This window comes from Macaca mulatta, chromosome 1 (assembly GCF_049350105.2).
Source record: "Macaca mulatta isolate MMU2019108-1 chromosome 1, T2T-MMU8v2.0, whole genome shotgun sequence".
Classification (NCBI taxonomy): domain Eukaryota; kingdom Metazoa; phylum Chordata; class Mammalia; order Primates; family Cercopithecidae; genus Macaca; species Macaca mulatta.
Genome location: NC_133406.1, coordinates 155,512,467 through 155,537,192, shown reverse-complemented (window position 1 = coordinate 155,537,192; position 24,726 = coordinate 155,512,467). Strand labels below are relative to the sequence as shown.

General features: G+C 40.7%; 2 protein-coding genes across 7 annotated transcripts in view; one reads left to right on the top strand and one right to left on the bottom strand.

The window, feature by feature from the left end:
• Window positions 1-18,542, bottom strand: part of MCOLN3 (mucolipin TRP cation channel 3) — a 32,067-nt gene extending 13,525 nt beyond the window's left edge. For 2 of the 3 annotated variants that reach the window (XM_001108412.5, XM_028831906.2), the window contains exons 1-6: window positions 18,312-18,542; window positions 14,273-14,502; window positions 9,767-9,934; window positions 2,546-2,699; window positions 1,343-1,427; window positions 1,167-1,263 (exon numbers count right to left, since the gene is read on the bottom strand). In XM_001108412.5, the coding sequence (XP_001108412.1) occupies window positions 1,167-1,263; window positions 1,343-1,427; window positions 2,546-2,699; window positions 9,767-9,934; window positions 14,273-14,500 (732 nt within the window). In that variant the 5' untranslated portion in view covers window positions 14,501-14,502; window positions 18,312-18,542. Of the gene's footprint in view, window positions 1-1,166; window positions 1,264-1,342; window positions 1,428-2,545; window positions 2,700-9,766; window positions 9,935-14,272; window positions 14,503-17,214; window positions 17,515-18,311 lie in introns of all 3 variants that reach the window. The other variant, XM_077953479.1, reaches the window with a different exon arrangement.
• Window positions 1-24,726, top strand: part of DNAI3 (dynein axonemal intermediate chain 3) — a 142,214-nt gene that overhangs the window by 34,776 nt on the left and 82,712 nt on the right. The window lies entirely within an intron of this gene.

Genomic DNA, 24,726 nt, shown 5'->3' with positions numbered 1-24,726 from the left:
GGTTACAGTGAGCCGAGATCACGCCACTGCACTCCAGCCTGGCAACAGAGTGAGAATCCATCTCAAAAAAAAAAAAAAAAAGATACAGTGAGATAGAAGAAATAAGATCTAGTGTTTAGTAGCACAATATGGCAACTATAGTTAATAATTTATTTTATATTTCAATATAAGTAAAGGAGTAGATTTGGAATATTCCCAACATAAAGAAGTGATAAATATTTGAGGTGGTGAATGTTGTCCCAATTACCCTTATTTCATCATTACACACTGAATGCTTGCATCAAAATATCACCTGTACCCCATAAATACGTATTCGTAAAAGTTTTATTTAAAAGATGCTAATAAGAACTTTAAAAAGGAAGGCAAAATACTTTTTTAAACATACAAAAGCTGAAAGTGCAGACCTGCACTGTAAGAAATGTTACAGGAAGCCCTTCAGGCAGAAGGAAAATAATACCAGATGCAAACTGGGAGCTACACAGAATGAAGCACACTGGAAATGGTAGCTACATGGACAAATATAAAGATGTTTTTATTATTATTTAAATCACTTTTTAATTGACTGTTTAAAGAAAAAATAATAACATATATTGTGGGTTTATAACACATGTAGAAATACATTATATGGCCACAATAGCACAAGGGCCAAGATGGGAGAAATGGAAGTACATTGTCATAAGGTTCTTACACTGTATGCAGTGGTATAACTTGAAGGTAGACTGTAATAAGTTAAAGGTGTATACTACAAACCCCAAACATGGAAACATCCATGGTGAGGAAACTAAGTAACAAGAACCCTTGGCAGTAACCTTTAGCTGACAGCCAGCCATAGACTGCTGAGAGCCAACCACACAGAACCTAAAAACACCTATTCCTTTTGTGTTTGAAAATCTATATGAGGCACTGTTCATGGTACTGGAAATAATACAGTGAAAACAAGGTGTCTGCTCTCCCAGAACTTATACAGAGGTGCAGGAGACATAATTAACAAGTAAACTTATTATTATAGCAAAATAGAGCTAGATGTATCAATGTTTCCCTTATGCACATTCAAGTGAAAACATCCTATATTTTTTTATCACAGCATAATCCAAGGATATGAAACATAATCAGATAAAACAATTTTTCTCCAGATTGGAACCAAATTCAGCCTGGCCCACACTTACAGTCAGAGTAAAGTCATAACAGTCAGGGAGTTCTTGATGACGAACTGTCTGCAGATTAATGGCTTTCAGTTTAAACTGAAGCTCCACTGTTAGGAGTCTAGAAAACAGAGGCAATTTTAGTTCTGTGGCAATATATACATACAAACATAAGTTACACTCCTATCTGCTCCCCTCACCTGTGGAAGTCCAGTGTTAAGTTCAGTTTATTTTCTGCTGGTGTCCCAGTGTGGAAACGTTCATCTGGCTCTACAAAGAAACACTCTGCCATAGAAAGGAACAAAAACATGATACAGTACTTAAAATAATAAATAAGACTGCATTTCGAAAGGCTTACATTTAAGACCAGTTATTCAGATTCTATTATTTTTCTGAATTAAAATTTTAAAAGCTAAATAAACATTGATAACACATGACTCATTTGTTTTTAAGACCTACATGGCTACAACATTTCTGGAGTGGATGGAGGCTAGACAAAGATCTGAACTCTATATTGTTAATGTTATATAAATGCTGTCTTCATTTTTAAGCCTAAACTTTGAGTCCCTCCCCATTTTTGTTTCCTAAGCATAGAATTTGAAGCACTTGCAGTAATTACAGTAATATTTTCTAAGCAGTTTGAAGGATCTATTTTTAAAACATTATGTGCTAACAAGGTTCCTTTAATACACACCCCCCACACACACACCAAAAAGGGAAGACAGCATTTTAGAAAGTTTTCACTAGTCGGTACTATTATCAGTATTACCTCTCGAAAAAAAGAATCCTAGTGGCTGTTGTTAAAAGTATTTGAATACTTATTTTTTAACTCAATGACCTAAGCTAATATTTTAGGTATAATTGCAAATAGAACTTTGCTAAGAAGAATAAGCCATGCTATTCCATGTTCTGATTCTCATTCCTCCCCTTCAATCTGCCCCAAAAGATGCATGATAGTGAAGCGGTATTGGGGCAAGAGTTATACATCAAGAGTTTGCAAGCATAATGTTTTACAAGCATAATATCTATCTATTAATACTTCACTGGCATGTCCTGCACAAGAGATGGTGTAATACGGTAGCTAAGAGCACAAACAGCCTGGGCCAAATTTCAGCACTGCCTCTTCTAGCTCGATCTTGGGTAGACCATTTAACTCTCTGAGCCATACTTTAGCCTTCTATAAAAGGGGATAATAATAATCCTTGACTTGCTGGGTTTTCTTGAGGATTCTTGAGTTACAGTAAAGGGCTCAGAACAGTACATGACACATAATAACTCCTATATCATTCTTACTATGTCCTAATAGCACAGACCAAATCAATGTTTTCAAAGATGAAATTACTAATTTTAAATATAAATTGAGGCATTAAAAATTGAAGTTCTACGTTATAGAAGAACATCACCAGTTTCAATTTCTGGATCGATGTCAAAGGTATCATTTCCAGGGTAGATGTGTCCTCGCTTGTAGAAGTGCTGACAGATTGCCATAGCAGACTGCTCGATACCTTTGTTCTCATAAGCATGATTCCCAACGGAGACATTGTATAGCTGCAAGTACTTCAACCAAAACGAGAAACAGAAAATGGGAATGCCAGCCAGGGCAGAAGTGAAGCCATAACTCTTCTCCCTCCCCACCTCTGATACTGGCAGGTTCCCACCTCCCCCTTGAGATAGAGACATTCACCTTGACAAACAGGGTAAGTGACTTGCTGCTGTGCACTAGGAAGGCAAAGGGCTATCACAAATTAGAGTTAGTCTAGATTCAAGCCTCATTTCTGTGACAAACTTTCTGACCTTCTAGTTCCTTATCTGCAAAATTAAAGTCTGAAGCCACTTAATCTTTGCGTTTCTTTCCTCCCTTAAAGAATTATGTGTAGGAACTGACTCTGACATTCAATGTAAATACATATTTTATTTATCTTTAAATTATATCCTGTAAGGTCACAGTTCTACTTTAACACTGTAGTATAAGAAGTGGGGTACAATTATTATAGGCTAGCCAGCAGAACTTTTTTTTAAGAAAGTATTGGTTTAACCTTTATCTTTGCAAGATTATAATTTAATCACCTTTATAGCAATATTGCCTATCCTAGCAGGTCCTCTACATTTAAAAAAAAATTACTTTTACAAGTAAGAATCTTATGGTGCCTTGGAATAACTGTCATCTTAAATTCTTAATGGATATCTGCAGACATGTTTCCAAAACGAAGTGTTTTTGGAGCAATATGTCTGGTACAATTGGTCATTCTGTCATTCTTGAAATTAACAACTTTGTGTGATCGACACATCGAAAATAATTCTGCTAAAAGATATGTGTGAAGCATACTATAACAAATGAAGACAATAATTTCTAATATGGGATAGATTTTGAGTTGGACCTTGTCAAGGTCACTAATGAGCAGCATATTACCAAATCTGATGCCTAGTTCTCAGTCCTCCTATAACTTAATATCTCCATAGTATCTGATGCAGTTGAATGCTCCTCCTACATGGAATACTTTCTTTACTTGACTTCTGGGACACTGATTGTTTGTTCTTGGTCTCCGTTGCTGAATCCTCCCACTGCTGACCTCTATATTTTGGCGTATCTTTGGATTCAGGCCATGACCTCTATCCACATTCTCTCCACAACTGACTTCAACCAGTCCCATGTTTCAAATACCACTTCTATGCTGACAGCTTCCAAATTTGCATCTCCAGCTCTGACTTTTCCACTGAATACCACACATGGATGGCAATCTGCCTACATGATGCCTATGATGTCTAAGAGGAATCTCTAGTAAATGTGCACACAGAAACACCTCCTTCTTCCACAGTAATTCCCTTCTCAATAAATTATTCTGTAAGTCAGTCAGTTGTTCAGGCCAAAACTTAGGAAAGATCCTTTTGTCAATTCCTCTTATACTGTACTTCCAGTCCATCTGAAAGTCATACATGACTTTCAAATTATCTCCGCACAAGAATCACTTAAAAATCTGAGCCTCCTCACCACAAATAGGACTATCTCTCATCACCTTCACTGATACGGCCTTAGTCCAAACCACCATCCTCTCTCCCCTGGACAAATTAAGCCTCTGCCTCTCCAATCTTCCCTCTCACCTTAGTCTAGTCTCCATCTAGAACTCATAGGATTGCTATAAGGAATGAATGAATTCATGCATGTACAGCCCTTAGAACAGTGATATCCAAAATACACCTGCTCAAGACTCTTGTTTTTGCTATTCTTCCTATCTGAAAGGTTCTTCCTTGAGATAGACACAGGCTGCACGCCCTCTCTTTAGTCTGCTGTCTGTTTACATGTCACCTTGTCGAAGAGACCTTCTCCAACCACCTCCAGCTATTCACTTTGCTGGCTTTATTTTATATTTCACAATACTTATTACAAACTGACAGAAGATGCTCTTACATAGTTATTTATTGCCTGGCTCTTCCAATGAGAATATTACCTCCTTGACTTTATTTGTTCACTGCAGTACCCCTGCACACAAAAAAAGTGCCTGATACATAATAGATACTATTTTTTGTTTGTTTTTGTTTTTGAGAGGGAGTCTCACTCTGTCACCGAGGCTGGAGTGCAGTGGCATAATCTCAGCTCACTGCAATCTCTGCCTCCCAGGTTCGACCGATTCTCCTGCCTCAACCTCCTGAGTAGCTGGGGTTACAGGTGCGTGCTACCACGCCCGGCTAATTTTTTTGTACTTTTTAGTAGAGACAGGGTTTTACCGTGTTAGTCAGGATGGTCTCGATTTCCTGGCCTCGTGATCTACCCACCTCGACCTCCCAAAGTGCTGGGATTACAGACGTGAGCCACTGTGCCCAGCCAATAGATACTATCTAATAAATATTTGAGTGAATACATGTTAGATTTTGCTTATGTATGTTATCATTGTCTCTCCCCTGTCAAAAGCCCTTCCATGGCTTCCTGTCTCTCAGAATAAAATTCAGAGCTCCTTTACATGTCCTGAGAGACCTGGCCCCCAGCTCCTCTGGCCCTAACTCTGCCCCCTCATACTTGCCTCCCTTGCATTTTCTCAAACATACCAAACGCTTTCCAGCTTCAGGGCCTTTGCTGTTGCCACACGTTCAGCTTGAAATATTCTCCCCAAGATTTCAAGTCTTCAGAAAGGCCTTTTCTGACCACTCTGAGACTACTGTTATTGCCTTATGCTGGTTTATTTTTCTTCATAGCACTCATCATTACCCTAAACCAAAAGATTTTAGTTAAACTTGTTTAAAATCTATCTCCCCCATTAGAATGCAAGTTCCACAGGACAGGGAATTTATCAATCCACTGCTCTAACACCAGCCCTGCAGGCACACAGTAGGTGCTCAAATATTTGTCAAGTGAATGGTGAGGTGAAAAATTACAATAATGCGATGGAGCTCTTCATTACTAGAGCTAATCTGTGCACAGTGAGTTGGTAAACAGGATAAGATAGATGATTATGGCACCAAGCTTTCTGTTAGCATTAGGATTGGGAAAGTGAGCCAGAATCTACAGTAATAGAAGCAAGCTTCCTAAGCTAGTAAACAACATCACGTTTGGCATATGGGGTAAAGTAGAATAATGCTAGAGATACTCAGTTTTGAGATTTTTGTTTTCCATTTAAGGTACCCAGTAGACCAGTGTGCCTAGAACATATGATGTGTAATGGGAGGTAAATCGGGAAAGGCAAGCAGGGGTCACGAAGCGCAGTCATAGCTGCGATGGGGCCCTACAATGCTCCCAGAGTCCAGGTGTAATTGTGGGGCAGTCCCCACAGGAATCCCCTAAATGGCTGAAACTCCTGACCACAGAATCTTATGTCTTAAACCTTTCAAGGTCTTGAACTGTGAAAGGTCTGAGGCCCATGGCTGCAGGTACCTGTTAACATTATACCTATATACACCACAGTTACATTATATAATATATACATTAACTACATATGCTATAGCCAGACTTCCTTGAGCTCTTCATATGGCTCTTTGTGTAGGTCTGAGTATCTGGCAAGAACTGGGTAATCCAGGGAAGCAGCAGGGCTGTGTCCAGCTAGAGGGCAGCTCTAGAGCCCAAGACAGAGGGTTATGGGACAGAAATGTAGTATGAGATGATGGTTGGAACTAACGATGGTGAGACAGCACAGAGCAGCCAAGTGCCTGAGGTCTTGGTGGAGCTTTAACTAGACTGGGCATCCGTCCCTCCTGGTCTCTGCAGTTCTGCCTTGAGAGAAGAAGTTTTCAGTCAGATCCATGGGTCCCAGGTCAGCCTTTGGGGGATAATATAAAAACACGTTCAATGTCCTTAGCTAAATGCTGTGGCACCAAAAGCAAGAGGTGGTAGGGCAGGGGGGTAGGAAAGAAAGGAAGCCATCCAGAAACAGGAAGTTATAAACTATGTTTGAGCTGCAAGAATAAACGATTCCAGGAAGACCCTGAGGCCTTTCAACCTAAGCCAGAAGACCAGAAAGGAGAAACAGCCTAGGGAGTGGGTGGGAGGAGACTGTGATGGGCAGTTCTGAAGTGCTTGTGGGGTAGTTGTCTGGCAGTGTGGGCAACTACTTGGGAGTCCCTTCATCATAGTGATGGCTGAGGCTGGGTAGTGGAGGTCGTTTCTGCAGGAAAAGGACCAAGCTTTGAGGACTGCTCAAATTTAAGAGGCAGATGAAAGAAAAAGAACCAATAAAGCTGACCCCAAAATTATTGAAGAAATAAGAGGAAAGCCAGGAGACAGCCTAAAAAGAAAATAAGTAGGTCTCTCACATTCAAATATAGAAGCGTATATAATAAACAGCAGTGCTGTTATAATCACAGTATTGGATCAGAATGAGCCCTGGAGATTATCCAGTAGGATGACATCTTGGGAATAAACCCTTGGGGATAGCTAATAGTTATGGATATGCTTCTAAGAATTGAGATGCCACTGCCCTATTTGTCAGTTCCTCTCAGTAACAATCACCTCAACTATTAAGGAAACTCTTTCTTTACAGAAAACAAAGATCCTTCCCGTTTTAAAAATAATTTATATTTTGGCCAGGTGCGGTGGCTCATGCCTGTAATCCCTGCACTTTGGGAGGCCAAGGCGGGCAGATCACTTGAGATCAGGAGTTCGAGACCAGCCCGGCCAACATGGTGAAACCTTGCCTCTACTAAAAATACAAAAAAAATTAGCTAGGCATGATGATGGGAGCCTGTAATCCCAGCTACTCATGAGGCTGAGGTGGGAGAATCGCTTGAGCCCAGGAGGCAGAGGTTGCAGTGAGCCGAGATTGCGCCACTGCACTCCAGCCTGGGTGACAGAGTGAGACCCTGTCTCAAAAATTAAAAATAAAATAAAAAATAGAAAATATTCACATTTTTTTCTATTCATTTCTCAGAAGCATGAATGAGAACTGTACTCACACTCAAAACCCTACTTATTCATAAAAATGTTGATCAAGACACTTTTTATCTTCAGTTAAAAGTACATACTGCTGCTTAGAAAAACAGTAAGTCACCTTAGAAAACAGTAGGGAATCAATAGTAGGGAGTCATACATGGAATGTATGTGTCCCTCCAAAGTTCTTATGTTGGAAATTAAACCCCAATATGATAGTCTTAAGAGGTGAAGTATTTAGGAGGCCAACAATGATGAATAGGACTACTGGCCTTATAAAAGGCTGGGAGAAATTAGCCAGGCCCTTTTGTCCTTCTGCGTTCCACCATGTAAGAACACAGCAAGAAGGTGCAAGCCCTTACCAGACACCAAACCTGCCAGCAGCTTGATCTTGGACTTCCCCGGCTCCAGAATTATTAGGCAGAAATTTCTGTTGTTTGTCTGTTATCTAGTCTCAGGTATTTTGTTGTAGCAGAAGGAACAGACCAAGACAACTAGAATAAAGCAGGTACATGCATTTCCAGAAGGAATGTGGAAATCTGAAAAGCAGAATGGCCTAAGTGCCAAATACTACATTTTGAAGACTGAGTCTAGGTTTACAAATAAAGGTTAAGATGATTTATAAGGAATTTAATGTACTTTGGGAGGCTGAGGTGGGAGGATCACTTGAGGCCAGGAGTTTGAGCAACCTGGGCAACATAGGGAGACCCTGTCTCTACAAAAAAAAAAAAAAAATTTTTTTTTTTTAATTAGCTAGATATAGTGGTGCATGCCTGTGGCCTCAAGCTGCTTGAGAGGCTAAGGTGGGAAGATCACTTGTGCCCAGGAGGTTGAATCTGCAGAGAGCTGTGACTGCACCACTGCACTGCAGCCTGGGTGACAGAGTGAGATCCTGTCTCAATAAAAAAAATTTAATGAACTGTTTACCTCTTGCCTCTATCCTGCTCCCCGCCACCCCCTCCAAAAACACCAAACTACCAGTTTAGATCAGACTAGCTTTAGAGAAACTTAATATACTTAAAATTCTAAAAACTGAGTATCTCCATCATTATGCCTTTTCCCCCCTATAAGTTGTAGGACATAGGCCGGGCGCGGTGGCTCAAGCCTGTAATCCCAGCACTTTGGGAGGCCGAGACGGGCGGATCACGAGGTCGGGAGATCGAGACCATCCTGGCTAACACGGTGAAACCCCGTCTCTACTAAAAATACAAAAAACTAGCCGGGCGCGGTGGCGGGCGCCTGTAGTCCCAGCTACTCGGGAGGCTGAGGCAGGAGAATGGCGTGAACCCGGGAGGCGGAGCTTGCAGTGAGCTGAGATCCGGCCACTGCACTCCAGCCTGGGCGGCAGAGCGAGACTCCGTCTCAAAAAAAAAAAAAAAAAAAAAAAAGTTGTAGGACATAGTTCTGTTTAACAGTTTATGTAACTTATTTCTATTACTTTAGATTTCTGGCTCATTTTCCCAACCCCAGTGCTAACAGAAAAACTTCATGCTATAAATATGTATTTTATCCTAGCAGTTTACATCTTACTGTGCATAGATTGTCTCTAGAAAATGAATAGCCATGATTACACTATAATAATTTTCTGAAGAATTGTAATAATTTTGAAATGTGTTCTGCAAACTAACCCAGTCTGGGAATGCTGACTTCAAGGATGCTTTCAATGACACCTAAAAATTTAAAAATTTGGGGTCTTGAAAAGTATTATTTATGGCAAAAATATATATTACAAACTCAGAATAAAGTACAGTATTCATCTACATGATAAACAAGCTTGTTTTTTGTTTGGCAGTTAGTCAATGTCACAATAAAATCATTGTCATGTATGACATAAAGGCCTTACTTACTTTCAAGTGAATTTTTAGGTCTTGGTTGCTGTACAAACTCTGAAAAGTTAATATTCTCATTATTTGTTAAGGAGCCCTGAAAGTATACTTTCAGCTCTGAGGACTTAATGACTACTTACACCCAGGGTCATAGTTACTAATTTTAATCTTTGAGACTCCCATGCCAAGCCCTAACTCTGATTCTTTTAATTAAATCTTTAAAGTTTCTGCCTTTCTGTTACTAAACAAAAGCTTTTCTCAACTTCTGGTTTTATAAAAATTTGTTGACAGTATTTTTTAAAAATTAAAAATAATTTTGTATGTGTCATTTCTAAGCAGAAATGTTCACCCTTCTCCACTTGAATGTCAGTTTCTATTACATACATTGCCACCATTTTTCCAGTCTGTTCTTTTTCCCAAGTAAATAAGGCACACACTTGATTTACCTGGTTCACTGCGAAGATTATCTGATCATACACGTCACTTTGTGTGTACACTGCATATGTGTCATCCATTCGGTCCATATATCCTTTTAGGAAAAGGTGTTTGAATGCTATAGTATTCTCTTCCTTGAAAGCTACCACCATCTGGTTACTTAGCCCAAATAAGACCAGCTTAAAAGAAAAAAAAGAAAAGGTAAGAGGGTGGCAAATATGGGCAGAAAAAGCAGAGCAGAAGGTACAGGGGCTTGAACAACAAATAGAAGAGTTTAAAATGAATTCTCTGGGACATCAAGAAGGTTTTGCAGCAGGTGGATAATAATTTAAGAAAGTAGAAGTCCTATGACCACACTATATTCCTAGGTCTAATCACCAAAACCATGACAGTAAGACCAAAAATAGAAAATACCTTTTCAACTCATGTTTAAAGTATATTAACATAATGTGTCCTTAATAGTCATGCAGGATTGACCTAAGTGTTTTAAATGAAACTCAGTTGTTCACACACACAAAAAGTTTCACTGCACTGTTGACATGTTAACCTAAGGCCTTTCAATTATACCTAAAAGCTTACAATATAGCCGGGCGCAGTGGCTCATACCTGTAATCCAAACACTTTGGGAGGCAGAGGCAGGTGGATTACTTGAGGTCAGGAGTTCAAGACCAGCCTGACCAACATGGTGAAACCCCATCTCTACTACAAATAAAAACAGTTAGCCGGGCATGGTGGCACATGCCTGTAATCCCAGCTACTCAGGAGGCTGAGGCAGAAGAATCGCTTGAACCCGGAAGGCAGAGGTTGCTATGAGCTGAGATTGCGCCATTGCACTCCAGCCTAGGCAGCAAGAGTGAAACTACGTGTCAAAAAAAAAAAAAAGCTTACCATACTCTAAGTCTCTCTTTCGTCTTCTCTTCCCTCTCACCCAAACCTCTATCTCTCTCTCTCTCTTACACACTTCCACACACAGGCACACACATGCACACACACCCCCCACATGCTATACATGCTGTAAATTGAGAAACTACACTCTTACTTAAATCCCAGAGTGAGGCAGAGTATATTTTATATGGAAGGCAGGAACAGTGTTGACCACCTATGTGCCATACACTATTCCGGGAACTTTCCTCATACTAATCCTGCCTTATATTCCTAATACACCAATTTTAGAGGTGAGGCCTAGAGAAGTTACATAATTTTTTCAAGTCACATAACTAGCCAGTTGATACAGTCAAAATTGAAACCCATGTCTGACAGACTAAATCTAGGTTCTATCCACCCTGTCATGCTACACAAAGTAATTCAGGGTTTCATCAGAAAAAAACAGAGCAGACAATCTTTTCCCCTCTCCCTTCCACATATGATATATGGTCTGCACCCCACACATATCATCACTCTGCACCTAACTCTCATTTCTGCAGAGCTTCTTTAATTATCCTCAATAAGACTATATCTTGATATTCTGGGGATTTTGCATCTGTTGAAGCTGATGACCAAACAGCCCCAAAGAATGCTCAAAGATATTCTTACCAGTCATTCAAATACAATTATGGCAAAAATACAAATACAATTATGGCAAAAATATATATTACAAACTCAGAAAAAATACAGTATTCACCTATATGAAAAACAAGCTTGTTTTTTGTTTGGCAGTTAGTCAATGTCACAGTAAAATCATTGTCATGTATGACATAAAGGCCTTACTTTCAAGTGAATTTTTAGGTCTTGGTTGCTGCACAAACTCTGAAAAGTTAATATTCTCATTATTTGTTAAGGAGCCCTGAAAGTATACTTTCAGCTCTGAGGACTTAATGACTACTTACACCCAGGGTCATAGTTATTAATTTTAATCTTTCATCATAGTGATGGCTGAGGCTGGGTAATGGAGCCACCACACCTGACTCTCATGTGTCAGCAGTGAGCTAGCGACTGAGGATACAATGAGAAGACATTGGTCCCTGCCCTCAAAGGTTTAGTGGCAGACAGGAATAACAATGGCTGAGAGAAAACTGCTGTCATTCAGAGTAAGCCAGGCAGTGGGAAAAGAGAAATAGGATGTCCACCATTGTAAACATCTTTCTTTTGCTGCTGCAGACACAAAATCTCAAATTTAACCGAAGGACCACCTCCTTTTCCCTGAGAGAATCTGTCACCATTTGCTCACCTCATTTGCCCAATTACAAAGCTGTCTTTATCTACTATTTGTTTGATTGCTCTGATATAAATTAAGGAAACATCACAATTAAGAAACCCTCAGTTCCTTTTAAAAACTTACCTAAACCTTTTACATGCTTATTACTAGCAGCTTTAGTATCTTAAACCATTGGCCAGTTTTCCTTTGATCACCCTAGTAAACATAGGAAGGTTAGATGAGCTCCCTAAGAATTAAAAATTAAGAATTAAGAATTACGAACATAAATCTTAGAGAAAATCTTAGACAAAATAAATCTTAGAGAAAATAAATCTGAGTTTGAATATCAGTTCTACTCTTCTAGTTTCCTGACTATGACAGGGTCCTTTTCCTTACCAAGCCCCTCATCGTTCTCCTCTGTGAAATCAGGATACCACTACCTACCCTCCAACTTGTTTTAAGAATTGAGTATGGGCCGGGCACAGTGGCTCACCCTGTAATCCCAGCACTTTGGGAGGCCTAGGTGAATGGATCACCTGAGGTCAGGAGTTCAAGAGCAGCCTGGCCAACATGGTGAAACCCCGTCTCTACTAAAAATACAAAAGTTAGCCAGGCGTGGTGGCATGCGCCTGTAATCCCAGCTATTCAAGAGGTTGAGGCAGGAGAATCGCTTGAACCCAGGAGGCAGAGGTTGCAGTGAGCTGAGATGGTGCCACTGTACTCTAGCCTGGGCCACACAGTGGGACTCCATCTCAGAAAAAAAAGAATTGAACATGATGACACCTATAAAATATTTAGCCTGGTACACAGCAAACACTCAAGTGGTACCTATTATTATTCTAAGTAGAAAATATTCATGTTCAATTGTTACAGGCTTTTCCCTTTTATAAGAAACAATAGACATAAACTTTTCACTATTGTGTTGTGACACACCATATTATCACTCAGAAGTTAAGAATTTCAATTTCAACTTGCCAAATATTTGGCTGAGGATTGAACATCCATTTTCAGTGTGTATAATAGAGAGAATGCCTGCCTTCAAAGTCTTGACATTGCCACTGACGAGCCATGTGATTTTTTTTTTTTTTTTTTTTTTTTTTTTTGAGACAGGGTCTCACTCTGTCAGCCAGGCTGGAGCACAGTGGTGTGATCACTACACCTGGCTAATTTTTGTATTTTTTGTAGAAACGGGTTTTCACCACGTTACCCAGGCTGGTCTGGAACTCCTTAGCTTAAGCAATCCACCCACCTCAGCATCCCACAGTGCTGCAATTATAGGCATGAGCCACCCTGCCTGGCCAAGCCATGTGACTTTAAAAGAGCTCTATGAATGTCAGCTTCCTCTTCTGTAAAATGAGCCAGTAGGAGTGTTAGAATTAAATGAAATAATGTACTGGAACAGGGTAGTCACCAAATGTTTGTTTCCCTTGATACAACATCTAGCATTAGAAACAAGCAAGAATTCTACCAACTTCATATGATTGTAGAAATTGCTTTGGTTCCCTAACAATCATAAGCATTTGTTCTCAATAAGCAGTTAAAATTAGTAATGTCCTGTTTTTTTAATCTCTCCTTCAATACCAATTGTTTATTTAATTAAGCATTTTTCACCAACTTAGGAAGAGTAAGTAATAATAAAAATAAACCTATCACATCGATTTTTCTCATTAAAATCTGCTTTTATTTTGCCCTTTGCTTTTAGCAAGAGATAATTACTCTCACCAACGGGAAAACATATTTTCGTAAGAGTAAATCACAACCAGTATATATTAAGAATCACAAAATATGGTTCCTCCTTCCCCCATAAAAATGTTAAAAGAAGCCAAGGAAATAAGATTTAAAAGCTCCCTTTGAACTAAAAAGAGGTCCTGTGTTTCTCTAGCTCCTGCCACTCCTCTTCTCTTAGTTAACTTCACATTCTTCCATTGCACGGGTCTCATGATCATGTGAGAACCTAAGAATTTGCCTGTAGCAAGAGCCCTTTAAGTTTCTGAAGAGAGAAATTCCCAGGAAACTAACTAGGAAGGAAAAGAAAGTCCTAATATTGGACAACACTAGTTTCCATGGCTTATTTAGAAACCAGCTGAACCTCTTCATTGGAAGCCAAATATTAGTTTTCCTTTGCTGAAAACTAATTAGATTATGTGACTAAAATTATAACCAAGGGAAAGATGAGAAGAAAAAAACTAAGAAAAAAGAAGCCAAACTCTTTCACAAATGTTGAAGACAGAAGGGTCTAAGATTGTATGTTTTCTTATCTGTTACTGTTCTACATTATGCATGTAGTTAAAAGTTATATATATTAAAAAAACAAAAACACTGTCCATAGTTCTCTTTGTTATTAAAAGAGGCTTTCACCAAACCCATGATCTGAGATACTTACCTGGATAGTCACCATTGCAATTTTTAGAATTTGTATGGCAAGTTTCCATGGTTTTCTACCTCGAGCCCAGAACTTCTCACAGGGATTCATGAAAAAAAATTTGAGTTTTCGCCTCATCTGGTCTTCTAATAGAAGCTCCTCAGATGGAGATGTATGCTGGTTAAAATTGCAGCGATTTTCCTCTTCATGAGAGCTGCAGCTACTTATAACTACCTCAGGATTTGCCATCTCTAGAGGAAAAAAAAAACAACAACCAACATTTCCATTTAGTGAGTAAAGACACAAGTCCATATTCTTTGATACTGCAGGAAGAAGCCCAAATAGAAGTTCTGGTTTCAAATAAGCACCACTGCTCTAAACTGCATTTTAGATGTTTACAGAATCAGTTCTAATGTAAGACATCACTTTTTTATTTGTTTTAATTACAAAGTGAATTTTCACATAGTTCAAAGTTACCAAATTCAAGGGCTGCTCCCAACAGTAAAAGATTATATGTACATATATATAGGATGTATATGTTTTCTGCCTCACTCAGTATAGTTAGAGCAGGATCAGAGACCTGAGGACCACGGGGAAGGACTTCAGAGGGTATGTGGGCCTTGAAGTTATATGAAAACTTTCATATATGTGGCTGTGGACACTTTTTCCTGGGAAGTAACTAAAACTTTCACAGATTATCAAAAAATGTTTAAAACCACTGAGTTAAAGATAGCAGGGTGTAGTGTAAAGAACCAAGATTCAGTTTGGTTTCTAATCCTGGTTCTATAACTTGACATTTCTGCAATCTCAAGGAAATCATTTAGCCCTTCTGAGCCTCAGTTTCCTCTCCAGCAAAATGGGAATAACAACACCTACCCTTCTACGATTGTAGCCAGAATTAAATAGTTATGACTGTAGTGACCATTATATAAAACAGCAAAGCCTTTGCATAGGGTCTAGCGCTAAGCAGACTCACCTGCCTAACACCCACAGCAGACAGAGCGGCTTCCTAGAAAGGTTCTTTAAGGGGCAGTATGTGCCTCAGGAAACATAACTGTTGTACAAAGGGGAAAGTAGGCCCTCAATGTAAGCCTAATTCCCAGTCTGTGGCATCACTTGTAAGGACTTTTTAATTGAAGGCCTTATATTTATAGCATATTTTCAAAGTACTTCATATCTATTTGGGGAGGCCGGTGCGTTTGAAAAGGGCTGGGTTGGGCTGGTTTTATTGTCTTCAGAATCAGCTTTTTCAAAGTGACGGAGAAGTCACTCTAGAGACTGGGATGGATCTTGGATTTTCCCTCAGACTAAGACTGATATTATACTATGGAAACCTGTTCAAAGTAAAATACCCCAAACCATGAGTAGGGTTCTTCCATACAGAAAAGAAAGGCAGGCTTTATTTGACATTTTAATAATAACTTTTACTCAGCAATGAAGGAGGAAAATTGCAACCTGCATTCATACAATTTCTTACAAGTCACTGGTTAGATACCATGCTGCTTTCCAAGTCTAGAACCCCACTTTTGATTCCAATTCAAGCATTCTTAGCAAGCCCAACATCTCCGAACAATAGATACTGGCTATAAAGAATAGCCATGAGGAAGGTTTTTAAACTCTCGATTAATGAAGAGATTAATAAGGATACTGCTGGATGAATAAACCATAAAACATATTTACTGTATGGCATATGCAGTACCTTCAAAATGAAATAATTATGATATAACTCATTAAAGTGTGGCTTGTGTGTGTGTGTTAAAATGCCCGTCAAAGCATAAATGCAGTAATTCTTAGGTAAAGGCATAAAGGAAAGAAAATTATTAATAAATTAGGATTTTCACTCAACAGTTTTACTTCCTTCAAAAAGGCAGGGTTTTTTGGGTTTTTTTAATACTTTAAGTTCTAGGGTACATGTGCACAACGTGCAGGTTTTTTACATATGTATACATGTGCCATGTTAGTGTGCTGCACCCATTAACTCGTCATTTACATTAGGTATATCTCCTAATGCTATCCCTCCCCGCTCCCCACAATAGGTCCCGGTGTGTGATGTTCCCCTTCCTGTGTCCAAGTGATCTCATTGTTCAATTTCCACCTATGAGTGAGAACATGCAGTGTTTGGTTTTCTGTTCTTGCAATAGTTTGCTGAGAATGATGGTTTCCAGCTGCATCCCTGTCCCTACAAAGGGCATGAACTCATCCTTTTTTATGGCTGCATAGAATTTCATGGTGTATATGTGCCACATTTTCTTAATCCAGTCTGTCACTGATGGACATCTGGGCTGATTCCAAGTCTTTGCTATTGTGAATAGTGCTGCAATAAACGTATGTGTGCATGTGTCTTTATAGCAGCATGACTTACAATCTTTTGGGTATATCCCCAGTAATGGGATGGCTGGGTCAAATGGTATTTCTAGTTCTAGATCCTTGAGGAATCGCCACACTGTTTTCCACAATGGTTGAACTAGTTTACAGTCCCACCAACAGTGTAAAAGTGTCCCTATTTCTCCACATCCTCTCCAGCACCTGTTGTGTCCTGACTTTTTAATGATTGCCATTCTAACTGGTGTGAGATGGTATCTCATTGTGGTTTTGATTTGCATTTCTCTGATGGCGAGTAATGATAAGCATTTTTTTGTGAAGGCAGGATATTTTAACCAGCATTTAAGGAGACTTTATCTATAGGACTTAAAACACAGATGATTTCATGTTCACCAAAGCTCGCATATGAACACCAACATAATGATGAAGCTGTTAATAATCAAGCATGTTGGTGAATTGTATATTGACACTAAGCCCTTTCCACTTTGATACAGGGAAAATTAAATTTTAAACAAACTAGCCACACACCATGTAACAGTAACCCACAGGAACAAAGAGAAAACAAGCCAACCAGCATCTATTCAGCACATCACAAGGAGTTGTCCCGGAAGACATTTCATTCACCAGGACCGGCTGCTGACCTTGGAAACGGTAGCTTTACCCAGTCTGAAAAGCACTTCCGAGGGTGCACTTTTAAAAACTGCAAACTGTCGGAAACCCCAGCAGCTGAAGGAGATATTCGCAGCCAGCCACCTTTGACATTCACCCGGAGCACCGGCACGGGAGGCAAGGTGGGCGAAGGGCCCCAGCAGGAGAGGCTACCCGACGAAGGGGCCATCCGGAGAGGCCACCGAAGTATGTATCAGGCATGCTCTTAGAAGGAGCAAACGGACACACACAGGTTACCTATTCCTGGCGGTCAGAGGCTTGATTGGAGTAAGCTGTAGAAAATTGGAGAAAGCCCGGGACTGTATAAATAGGAAAGGCCTCGCAGTTGGCGACAAAGTTACGCAACCTCGTTTTTTCAGAAGCGCTTTCCCACTTCATCAGACACAAAACTTTGGTCTCACCAGTCTTTCTCTTTTTTTCTTTTTTTAAACAAACAAACAAGGGTTGACACTTATGTCGGGTAATCTGTGCGAGAAAGAGCCGGAGGGTTGCAGCGATGTCCCAGAGCGGTCGCTGCCATCCCCGGGCACTGCCCTTGAGCTCAGACGGCCGCAGTCCGGCTGGCGGCTGCTTTCAGCCAGCGCAGCGACCCGGGCTTGAGCCCCCACTTCCAGCCGCCCCCACCTCTAACAGGGGGACAGTCCGCCTTGAGAGGGGCCGGCCGAGCCGCCTCAAGGCCATCTGGAGTCCCGGCCGGTATCAAAGCCTTCCAGCGCAGGGGCTCCGGGCAGAGGTGGCTTCCAGCCTTCTGAGCCCTGGCCACAGGTGGGCGGCGGCCTGGAGGGGGACTGAAGAGCAGAGCACCCCCACCCGCCCAGCCCCGGGCAGGCCTGGCAGGCACGCACCTCCACTGACCTGCGGGCGGTGTGGGGGCGGCGCGGAACAGCTGCATCTCGCGCCCAGCTCCAGCCCGCCTGCCCTCCATGGCGCCGACTGCCCGGCCCGACCCGGCCCTCCCGCGGCGTCCCCGACGGCTTGCTGCCTCCCGGCCTCCCGGGCCCCTCCCTGTGCGCTGCGGGCGCCGTTCCTGCGACACTCGACGCCCCAGGGCGGCGCCCGGCGGGCTCACCTGGGGGACAGCGGGGAGCGGCCGCAGCTCCGGTGTCCGCGGCAAGAGCGTAGGGAGAGTCAGCGAGCGGCTCCAGCAACCTCGAGCCCCGCTCCGCCCAGGGTCAGAAGGGAGGAGAGCGCCCCGTCCGCCGCCCGGGCATCCTCCCGCCCCCGCCGCTTTAACTCGTGACCCTACTCCCGGCTCCGGTTCCCGCCGCGCCCTGTCGCGGGGGCCGCCTTTCAAGAGCACAGGTGGGACGCAGGAGGCAGTCCGGAGGAAGCCGGCGTTGTGCCCGTTCTCTGCCACCCCCACCCTATCACTCCCTTGATTTCCTCCCTGAGCAACCCGTTCCGCCCTGCTCAGGTTTGCCCGCTTTGCTCAGGAGCTGCCGGGGGGGGCCACCTGCTCCCGGCCGAGGCCCCTCAGGTGGTTGCCCGGCTCCGCAGGTGCGGGATCTATAGCTCCTAGCGCCGGTGAGTATGAGGCACCGCTGCAGCCTCCCATTGTGATGTTTGCATACAAAGTGAAATCTTGAATGTCTTAGAGTTTCAAGCCTGAACCTTGTTCCCTCCCTGGGTCTTCTAGTTTCAGACAAGTGCCGTGAAATGAGTGGACAGTCGACTAGACTCCTCTGTAGATTGGGGGCTGGGGCAGAAAGAGCCCTGGGAAGCTTTTCCAAGAAATGTAAATAGAAATACCTAAAGTGGACTTTGAACCGTAATCTTTTTCTTCATAAATTATCCTTAAATATTAAACCTAATACCCCTTATCAGGATTGGATCAGAAACTTTGGTTAATTTTAATTATAATTACTTTGGATTCGTTCTGATTTTTAATTTTTACTTATTTATTTTTTTGGCCACGGGTAAGTTGGTAAAGGTCACTGAATTTCCCTACTAGGGTATTCCTGAAATTAGGTCGATACCTGGCAAACCTTTTATAAAACCTGTTTTCAAATCCTAAACCAGTATGCATGAATTACTAATAAATTTTTGCAACAGGGTACAAGAATGTTATGCTGTTGATTAACCTGGATCCCACATACCGTGAACAAGGTAGATCCCGCATACCGTGAACAAGAACAGAAAGGATATAATTGGCACAATTCTCAAGTGCAATTTGGGAAATACAATGTAATCTTTAATCCCCATATGCCTACACACGATGTAACGCTATCTCCTTACTTGACGGTAAGAGTTTGAAATGCTTGATTGTTCAGGAACAATCTGAACTTTGTAGAGGTTCACAGTCATAAATGATGGCCCTTGCTTAACCCTCGTTTTAGCTGAGTTATAAGGACCGGTGAATAGAAAAAGCCAGGGTTTGAACTCAGGCAGATGAGGGCCCAAATAACCTTCTGTGCCACTTATTGGTCTCTAGGGAGTTACTTACCTTCTCTCAACCCCTTTTCCTTTTATGTGCAATCTGTAAGGTTAGCCGAGAGAAAGAATGAGAGAGAGAGTGAGAGTGAGTGAGAGAGAGAGAGAGAGAGAGAGAGACAGAGAGAGACAGACAAGTTCAGGCAAGCCTTTATTCAACCTCCCGGCTGCTCCATTACAGAGAGAGGCAGCCCTGAGCTTACAAAATGAGGGGTTTATATGGGGGAGAGAGACCCTGAGATTGTTTGTTGGTTTACTCTGCCACATATCACCTCGTGACGTTTATGGTACCGGAGGGTGTAGGTAAAATTTGTTTATGCTTCCCACGACCTCCCACTGTGCGGTCCAGATGGTTTGTAATTGGGTTTGCTTTAGAGCAGCAAGGCCTGATAGGTAAAAGTCTGCTGGCTTCACCGCGGTGCCTAGATAAGGGCTTAGAAATGTAAAAAGATTTGGGGGAAGGGGAGGGGTGACACGGAGAGGTTTGAGGGGGTGGGGGTGGGGGTGTTGGCAGTACCAAGAAGCTTTTTTGGGGCAGCTTGTCCCTAACACAATCTAGCTAATAAAAGGAATGGTGATTTTCAATTAATATGATACATGTAAAGCACCCATTACTGTATCAAGCATATGTGATGTGCTTATAAATGCTGACTCCCCCTTTTTATTGGAAGACTTAATGAAAATATCAACCATGTTCATAAATTACAAGAATCAATATTATTAAAATGTCAGTTTTCACCAAGTTCATTTATAGATTCAATCCAATCTCAATGAAAATTCTAGCAAACTGTTTTGTAGAAATTGACAACTTGATTCTAAAATTCTTATGGAAGCAAATGCAAAGAATCAAGAATAAACAAAGCAATTTTTTAAAAGAAAGATAAAACTGGAGGATTTATCCTACCTATATCTATAAAGCTATTTAAGCTAGACAACTTGGTACTGATGAAGAGAGACATATAGACTACACATAGGCAATGGAACAAAATAGAATCTGGAAATAGATTCACACATATATGGTCAATTGATTTCTGACAAAGATGTTAAAACAATGTAAAGGAGAATATTAAACGTTAACAATCAACATAATGATTTTACTGGCTTAAAGGAATATATTGACACCAAGTCAAAAGAAAGACAGGAAAGCTGACATGAAAGGTTTACATAAACATTCCTGGAAAGCAGGAGAGGAGTGCATAAAAGAGAAGCAGTTAAGGTCTTATCAGTCAATCTTGCTTTTAACTTTTACAATGTTGTGTGTGTTTCTGGACTTGTCAGTGAGTCATTCTTGTAGATAAACATCAATACATTTATACTCATAGAATATATTGTGTTAATCCAATTAATGGTATTGCAAGAAATAAGTGTTGGAAGCAAACAAGTCCCTACATTGCTAATTTCAACATATGAATCTTTTTTTTTTTTTTTTTTTTTTGAAACAAGGTCTAGCTGTGTTGCCCAGGCTGGAGTGCAGTTGCTCGATCTCAGCTCACTGCAACCTCTGCCTCCCGGGCTCAAGTGATTCTCCTGCCTCAGCCTCCTGAGTAGCCGGGATTTCAGGCACATGCCACCACGCTCAGCTAATTTTTGTATTTTTAGTAGAGATGCGGTTTCACCATGTTGGCCAGGCTGATCTTGAACTCATGACCTCAGGTGATCCGCCCACCTTAGCCTCCCAAAGTGCTGGGATTATAGGCATGAACCACCGCACCTGGCCTCAACATATGATTCTATGTGATGCTCTTGATGTTGCTAGAATATCCTAATGGTATATTACTATTATAACACATTTTGGTGGACAACCGACTACGTACACAACACCTCTCATAAGATTATAGCAGAGTTGAAAAATTCCTGTCGCCTAGTGATGTGGTAATGTCACCACAATAACGTTGTAGAGCAATGCGTTATCTACCTATTCGTGGGGATGCTGGTGTAAATAAACTCCTACTGCACTGCCAGTCTATAAGAGTGTAGCACATATAGTTGTGTGCAGTACATAATACTTGACAATGATAATAAACAACCATGTGATTGGCTTACATATTTACTATACTGTTATCATTATTTTAGAGTATACTTCTACTTGAAAAAAAAAAAAAAAAGCCAGCTGTCAAATAGCCTCAGGATGTATTCCAGAAGAAGATGGTGTTATCGTAGATGACAGTTCCATGCCTGTTATTACCCCGGACATCTTCCAGTGAGATAAGATGCAGAGGTAGAAGACAGTGATATTGTTAATCCTGACCTTGTGTAAGCCTATGCTAATGTGTGTGTTTTTGTCTTATTTTTTAACAAAAAAAAATAGTTTTGAAAAATAGAAAAAAACTTGTAGAATAAGGATATAAATATTTTTGTATAGCTGTACCATGTGTTCGTGTTTTAAGCTGTGTTATTACAAAGGAGAGTTTAATCATTTTAAAAGTTTGACCGGGCACTGTGGCTTACGCCTGTAATCCCAGCACTTTGGGAGGCCAAGGTGGGTGGATCACAAGGTCAGGAGTTTGAGACCAGCCTGGCCAATATGGTGAAACCCTGTCTCTACTAAAAATACAAAAATTAGCCGGGCTTGGTGGCGGGCGCCTGTAGACCCAGCTACTCAGGAGGCTGAGGCAGGAGAATCACTTGAACCCGGGAGGCGGAGGTTGCAGTGAGCTGAGATTACACCACTGTACTCCAGCCCGGATGACAGAGGGAGATCCCTCTCAAAAAAAAAAAAAGTAAAATAAATAAATAAAAGTTCATACCATTTCCATTGTGCAATGAAAAATAAATAAATGAATAAATAATTTAAATTTTTAGGCCAGGAGAGGTGGCTTATGCCTGTTTATCCCAGCACTTGAGAGGCCAAGGCGGGAGGCCTGCTTGAGTCCAGGAGATTGAGACCAGCCTGAGCAACACTGGGAGACCTCATCTCTACAAAAATTTTTAAAAATTAGCCAGGGATAATGGCATGTTCCTGTAGTCCCAGCTACTCCAGAGACTGAGATGGGAGAATCACTGAGTCCAGGAGGTGGAGGCTGCAGTGAGCCGTGATTATGTCACTGCACTCTAGCCTGGGCAACAGAGCAAGACCCTGTCTCAAAAATAAATAAAAGTTTATAAAATAAAAAACTTACAGTAAGCTAACATTAACTTATTATTAAAGGAAGAAAAATGTTTGAAATAAATTTAGTGTGGTCTATGTGTTTATAATTTAAGGTAGTGTACAATAATGACCTAGGCCCTCACATTCACTCACTGCTTACCTACCGACTTACCCAGAGCAACTTCCACTTCTGCAGGTTTCATTCATGGTAAGTCCCCTATACAGGTGTACCATTTTTAATCTTTTTTTTTTTTTTTTTTTTTTTGAGATGGAGTCTCGTTCTGTTGCCCAGGCTGGTGTGCAGTGGTGTGATCTCGGCTCACTGCACACCCCGCCTCCCAGGTTCATGCCATTCTCCTGCCTCAGCCTCCCGAGTACCTGAGACTACAGGCGCCCACCACCAAGCCTGGCTCACTGCACACACCGCCTCCCGGGTTCATGTCATTCTCCTGCCTCAGCCTCCCAAGTAGCTAGGACTACAGGCGCCGGCCACCAAGACTGACTAATTTTTTGTATTTTTAGTAGAGACGGGGTTTCACCATGTTAACCAGGATGGTTTCGATCTCCTGACTTTGCAATCCGCCTGCCTCGGCCTCCCAAAGTGCTGGGATTACAGGCATGAGCCACCGCGCCCAGTCCCCATTTTTCATCTTTTATATCATATTTTGACTGCATGTTTTATTTTTTTCTATGTTTAGATATGCTAACATGCTAACATACACAAATACTAAACACTGTGTTCCAGATGCCTACAGTATTCAGTAAAGTAGCATGCTGTTCAGGTTTGTAGCCTGGGAATAATAGGCTACGCTACATAGCCTAGGTATATAGAAAGCTATCCCATCTAGGTTTGTGTAAGTACACTCTATGATGTTCATACAATGACAAAATTACCTAACAATGCATTTGTTAGGATGTATCCCTATCATTAAGCTCTGCGTGACTGTATTTGAATACCCAGTCTCGTTTTCTGCATTTTCCAGAGTTTGAATATTCACTAAAGGGTATCGTTCTCTGTAAAACAAAATATTTTTATTGTTAAAAAAGTAAATGAGCTTATATAAAGCAACAGATACTCCAATGTCCAATCTGATAATACTTTGGAAGCACGTTTAACAAGTGAACTGACATCAAGTGCAAAATGAGAGAAATTTTCTCTCATCTGGAATATCTGTTACAAAGCAAAGATGAAATATATCAGATAAGGAAATTGTTTTATATGTTTTAAATTGTCATTTGAAGAATTATTTTTAATTAAAATTTAGAATTTTTTATTTGGAATTTATTTTGCATTAATGCTTCCTTCTTTTAATGATTTTTACTATGAAATATCTATGACAGGTAGTGATCATTATCATATATAATCAAATACATACTCTTCTTCAGTATGTTGGCTGATAATAATAATAAATCATGCTTTTATTATCTTTTTTAAACCAAAAGAAACCTCTGAAACTTTTAGTATAATCCAAGTACAGAAAAGATTCAATTTATTATTATGGTTACTCATTATGTTTTTAAAACATGTAAAGTGTTATGAAAACTACAAAGTGACTTATGATTTCAAGAATTCCAATTTTTTGCTCCTGAATCTCAAGCCAGTAGATCCCTATGACATTCTTCATATCTGCTGGATGAAAGGGAGCTTTTTTCATATCCTTATCTTCGTATTCAAAATTCCTATCTGTTTTAGAGTAAGGTAGCTCAGCTGAAAGTGTCAGGAGGCATGGGTATTAAATCACACATTTGTAAACCCAAAATAGTTTTCACCTTTCTGTCTTCTTACATCTGTACCATTTATCTTTCTCCCCTTAATTTCTTCTTTTTTTCTCAATAAAATTTTTATTTATTTAACACATACATATTCAGCAAGTATTTATTGAGGACTCCTATTTTCCAGTAATGGTATTAGATACTGTCAATGAAAATATTAATAAAATATAGTTGCTGTTCTTAAGGATCTTAC